The sequence below is a fragment of the Takifugu rubripes genome, chromosome 16 (genome assembly GCF_901000725.2).
Source record: "Takifugu rubripes chromosome 16, fTakRub1.2, whole genome shotgun sequence".
In the NCBI taxonomy this organism is placed as follows: domain Eukaryota; kingdom Metazoa; phylum Chordata; class Actinopteri; order Tetraodontiformes; family Tetraodontidae; genus Takifugu; species Takifugu rubripes.
Genome location: NC_042300.1, coordinates 4842264 through 4848263, shown reverse-complemented (window position 1 = coordinate 4848263; position 6000 = coordinate 4842264). Strand labels below are relative to the sequence as shown.

Genomic DNA, 6000 nt, shown 5'->3' with positions numbered 1-6000 from the left:
ATGGGAATATGTGAGGTTAATGATTGGGGTCAGCCTTGAGAGCACATGAAAGAGTCTCCAGTCTCACAAATCCAGCACTGCTCGCAGCTGGGGGCTGCATGCTGGAGGAGGAGAGGCTGATATTGCTTTCACCAACGGCTTTACTATATTTAACTTGGAGTTTCGAGAGGGACGATATGCTGTTTTGGATGAGGTCTGATTATCATGAGGAAACGGATCTTCTGCAACTTGATTTTTTTTTTATTATTGCAACCAACTGGAAGACAATACATCACATAAACATCATTGCAGTTTTTCAGAAAATGGAAAAACCAAATAAAACAACATTTATATATTTTTTTTTGCCACGGTATTGGACAACGTTGATATTTACATGTAGTGATGAAATAGGTCTTGTCAATCATTCTTTGGCAATATGATTGCACAACAAGGAGAGATTCTTGAACATTTACTGCAAAAGAAAAAGAAGAAAGAAACACCTGGATGTTCTCTGCATCACATCTCACAGATCAATAACAGTTTTGCATGTTTGACATCTCTAACCTATGGCTTTCCAATACTCAGCTCTGACAGCAACTGGGAAAATAATGGCAGTATTGTAGATAATATTCTGTCGGAGGGAAGATAAAACAGCAAAAGAATGACAACAAATGAAGAAAAAGGAAACCAACAGCAAGTATTTTGGAGCATTTCAGCACATGTTTGGCAGGATTGAAAGGAACTCTGGTTTTAGGGGGATTTTCAGGCAGTGAAGTTTGTTTTGTTTGCTTTCAAACATCCCGCGAACACTGAAGTGTTGCTCTGTACTTTTCCAGGACTGGAAGGTCAGGAGTTCATCCTGCCCGCGTGTCGCCGAGTGAGTCAGAGGCAAAAGGGCGGGTGCTGAAGCAACAGATTCCCCCCTCAACATACCTCGCAGACTGAACATGTCATTAGTCACCACAACTGTAGATTGTTGCTGCAAACACATCTCCACCTGGGCTTCAGTAGGCCTCAGACGGACGGACAGACGGACAGACAGACAGACAGAGGACAGATGGCACACATCAACAATGGCAGCATCGCCTTTAACTTCCGCTCCTGGGGGGGGGGTGAACCCCGCACAAAATGCAAACTACAGGCGGCCAATGACCATATCAGGATGGGACGTGCAGCCGTTTGCCCGCTTGGCTCGCTGACAATCAGGCAAGAGCTTGAACAGAAGCTCAGGAGACTGCAGCTAAAAGCAAAGGGAATACTTTAATGCCTTCCTGTTTGAGGGGAATCAGTGGGAAACATGGCAGCAGAGCGTCTAAGTCATGTGATGCTCAGCCTTTCTCACCTTTTCATGATCTCGTGTGACTAAAGGAAGCCCATTTCTGCTCAAGTTGGTCATCATGATGAAAAAAAGAGATCAGCTCAGCACAATGAACAATTTCCATTTCTTTTGTCCATCTGAGCAGAATTTTTAAGAATAAAAGTAAAGTTCTCTCACATATCTCACAGCCTCATTCAGTTGTGTTTCCCTCAAATTGTAATGATATATAATCACAGAGTTTGCAAAAACTCTCATCATCTCACAGCAGGAGATGATTTCGGCATATTAGGTAAAATTTCTGAGCATCCTGCAGCAACATCTCTCTTCAGAGCTGGAAGTCTTAAGATTGCCAACATTCTAAGGGAAGGCTTATGTCTTGATGTCCCAATGTTGTTGATTTTTTTCATCACAATGAGAGCAATGTCTTCCACACACACACACACACACACCCACACACACCCACACACACACACACAGTGGCAAAATATCCAAACTCCTTCTTCCTAAAATAAATACCACCTATAATCACCCAATCTGGCAGTTTACCTTAATCAATGCACTTCAATACTGCTTTTTCTGTCTATACTTTATTTTCTCTCTGTAGTTTTGCACTGAAAATGCAGATGGAACACACACACACACACACACATACACTCACACTCACACGGGAGAAAATAAAACAACACTGTTATAAATAAAGCAGGTCAAAACATGTCCGACGCGACAACACACGCACTGACGGCAGACAGGCAGGCGGGGGTGTATTCCCTGGTTCACACACTCGGTGGGTGTACGCTGATGTAACACTGGGGTTAACACTGAACACCTAAAATCACTGTACAGGCAGAAGAAGACGGATGCCCACCCCCTAACAACAGGCGGCTTAGCTGGCCCACACAGCCTGAACCACACCCCCAGAGGTGGCCCCCTCTGGGACCGACGCCCCACGCTCCTCCCTGAAGACGCATCTTTGAAAGCCGGAAGAAGAAATTAAAAGTAAAACAAACAAATAAAATAACCAAACAGTACCCACGGGTATAAGAATTGGCGGCAAAACATTTTTTTATGTCCTCTAGGATCAAGGTTTATATGAAAATAAGTCATGCTTCATGCTAAATACATCGTTTATCTTACATGATCTTTGAATAAAAAAGATTTGCTTTTTATCTTATTTACAAGCACCCATGCAATATAACTGAGAAAGTCCTGCAGGTCAAATTGCTTCAATTAAGAAAAGGAAAAAAATAAAATATTTTCTAACCTTTTTACAGAGTTGTCCACATGGGACAAATTGCTTATATCTTTATGAGGGTAAAGTGAGGGTAAACAGACACAAACGGAAATCCAAACCCACAGTTTATGTATAGATCTTTGACACTGTCAGATGAGCAGGAAGGTGGTCAGCTACTGGCAGCTCCCATGTCTATACCTGGTGTCTACGACTATGGACAGAAGTACTGGGGGGGGGGGCAGGTTTTGGGACGTTTACATTATGCAACAACAACAACAACAACATAATGAAGGAGATATTGCCTCAGACCCGGCACACTATCCATTTCTATGGTGATAAACATGACCTTTTTTTCCCCCCATTTTAAAATATCTATTCTTAAATATTATGAGTGCTCTTGAAATAAACCACGTCTTTATCCATGATGCTTCTATCGTAAATGGCGTTAAATAATCTTAAGTGCATGGACATATATCACATTAGGGTTTACAATTATCTTGACACTTAAGGTCGTTTTCTTTCGCTCTTCTTCTCTGTCTTCTCCTTCTTCCTCTCTTTTGTGTCACATCGGCTACATGAAGAAACCTGGTCACTTCTCTTTGGCACAGTCTCACATTTGTGCTCATGGATGTAGGCGAGTGATGCCAACCCGCTGCGCTGGCCTCACTGCGAGATTGCTACAGATTTTACACAGAAAAACTAAACAAACAGGTAGGACAAAGAGCCATCCACTGTGAACGTGTACCGTGTTCCTCGCTGCGCACGCTTCCGTCGAGTTGTCCAAATTTAGTGACAAGACATGCATTTTTTTTGTTTTTCTTCTTATGGCTTTCATCCCCTTTTAAACAACAAAAACAACAAAGACACGTGAGAAATACCCATTGATGTTAGTGTCGCTGAACATGTAGGAAAACATAGATTTTTGATATTGCCACAAATAAGTAGGATTCACCTAATGCCCTGCAGATAGATAGAGGGAGATGAGAAGTGTCCGTTGAGACTAATGCTGTAGCAACGTTACCTGTTGACCTATTGTGTGTCGTATGTGTGTGTCTGTATGTGCGTGTGCGTGTTTGGAGCGGTGTAGTGTGTGTGTTGGCATGACTGTGTGTGCTGTCTTAGTTTCTCAGGGCCTCTTTCTGCTCCTTCTGACCCTTGGCGGTGCGATTTGTGATGTTGTTGAGGCAGGCTCTGACCCCCGCCAGATGCAGCAACGACCCCGCCGCCTCCTTCATCTCCTCGTCGTCACTCTCCGGGGGCTTCTCTACGGCTGTCGCCCGCCGTTTCTTCAGTGGCAGCGTGTCGCTAATGCCCCTCACTCGGTTTTTGGTCCAGGGCAAACTGCTACCCGCCAGAGTTCCAAGCCCTGCCCCCGAACTACGTCTCTTTTCACGCAGGGGCTGCTGGGAAATGTAGGTAGCGGCGGCAGCGGCGACATGAGAATCAAGTGGGATCTCCCGGGGCTCCGTTTTGACATCGGACTGGATTTCCACTGCGATGATATCGTCGTCATCCAGTGGAGAGGAAGGATTGGTGTCTTGAGAGGAGCACAGCCTGCTGGGGGATTTGGCGGTGCTATAAGTGTGGTCCTCCTGGAGGTCCTCTCCGCAGGGTAGAGGGGAGTACCGGGATGGGCTGTCCTGTCCGCGGCTCAGGTAATCGCCCAGGGATGATCTGTACGAGGAGAGGACACAGAGCGGGAGAGAATAGTTACTCCTGCTGTCACACTGCCAGACAGGTGAACCACCTGAGTACGCTCGAGTGGAGCTGCAGCCCATTGGAGATAAACCATCACCCTCAAACAGCTCCCCTGGGTCCCCTCGTTCATATGTCTCAGGTTAGCGCTCTAAAATGAGCCGACCTTTTCTTTACAGAATACAAGGCTCTTTATTTCACTTTAATAATCACCTCAAACAGGAAATCAGATGCTCTCGGGATGGTACTTAGAGGGTGTTTTTTTTAAGTGCAGACAAAATCAGATACACTTCAGATATGTAAATACACTTTCATGTAAAGAACTTTGGTGAGTTCTTTGTAAAAACCTGCACATAGAGGTCAGAGAGATGTGACGCTCTGCAGCGCCTAATCTACACTATACATCAGCTATTAAATTACATTTCAACGCATATTTGGGTCTATTAGTCAGAAGACTTTCTTGTCTGTGAGACACTAAAGGACAAGAAAGCATTCTGACATCAAATAAATCACCAGGAGCTTAAGCGATGCATCTTGGACCCCCCCCATATTAATATCTTATAAGAAAACATGCACCCTTACAGTGATCAAATATTCACTCCATACCTTTAGTCAGACTGTGGGTATGTTTAATTCATTATGCAGCTCAGGCCATGGTGCTCTTACGCTGCAGTGATAGATGTGCATGTCCATGCATGTGCCAAATGTTCTCTGAATCACAAGTCCTCTCTCTAACACAGCCGTTTATGTGTGTGAGAGTCAAATCATTACGTAAACACACCTGATTAAATGCTCTCGGTGGCGACCGCCATGAGTCTCCCAAAGATTTAATTACGCAACCTGGAAAAATGCTTTGCGAGGCCTGAGCATGTCGGCCTTTTGTTCGGAGCTCCGCCTACATGTATTTGTGTGCTTAAGGAGGGACCAGTGAAATCAGAGGTCGTGACCTTTGCACCTCGATTGAAATGTAAGCGGTCAAATCGTGGCTTTCGCTCACAATCACCACTTCCTGGTTGTTGTGACCGCGCCCCAGAAGTGTCTTTTCGTGCGCATCTAAATCTGACCACACTTATCACTCGACTGGCGTGAATAATTTACACAACCTGACTTTCTGTCTTCAAAGCAGTTTGCAGTAGTCGGATTATAGGCAGACTCAACACACACCACAACGATTGCCGCGAGGTTACGTGTTGGTAAACTCGCTCGTGGATCAGCATCGTGGCTTCTCCTCGCCCAAAACTATTTTGCCATAGTTTGCTAGGTTCCTACCAGTTGCTACCCATGTGCAGATCATGCAGGCTAGCTTGCCGTCCACATGACCTTGTAAGTGGATTCACAACAGAGCTCTCTGGGGGCGTTAGTCCGACTTCATCTGAGTTGTCTGGCCCAGTTTTCTTGCATTGGTTTACACGCACAATCTCCTGCCTTTACTGTGAGATTACCCACCTTATGGCCGAGGTCCTGCTCCCCACAGGGCTTACAGGTAGGGGTCTGATCACAGGGAAGAGTGCCTGGCTCCTGACACGAGCACCGTTCTGGATCACACCTCGAGGAACTGAAAGAAAGAAAGCAGAAAGTATGAAAAATAAGCCATAGCAGCAATCAAAGATGAACTGATCTCCAGGTGAATGTGCTCAAAAATAAGTTTTGCAACTGAACTTTTAAAAAGAAACTTTTATTTATAAAAGTTTGACGGGATTTTTATTGTGTAATACCGCAGGTGGCCACAATGCAGAATTCTACCCAAAATATTAGAAGGAAGCCCAGAGGAAGCTTC

The 6000-nt window shown here is 44.9% G+C and overlaps 1 protein-coding gene across 2 annotated transcripts in view; it reads right to left on the bottom strand.

Annotated features, from left to right (window-relative positions):
* Positions 1-221: 221 nt before the first annotated feature.
* LOC101073308 (forkhead box protein N3) overlaps positions 222-6000 on the bottom strand; it is a 48726-nt gene continuing 42947 nt past the window's right edge. For both annotated transcript variants that reach the window (XM_011611853.2, XM_003971478.3), the window contains exons 5-6: positions 5670-5778; positions 222-4202 (exon numbers count right to left, since the gene is read on the bottom strand). In XM_011611853.2, coding sequence (XP_011610155.2) covers positions 3647-4202; positions 5670-5778 — 665 coding nt within the window. In that variant the 3' untranslated portion in view covers positions 222-3646. The remainder of the gene's footprint in view (positions 4203-5669; positions 5779-6000) is intronic.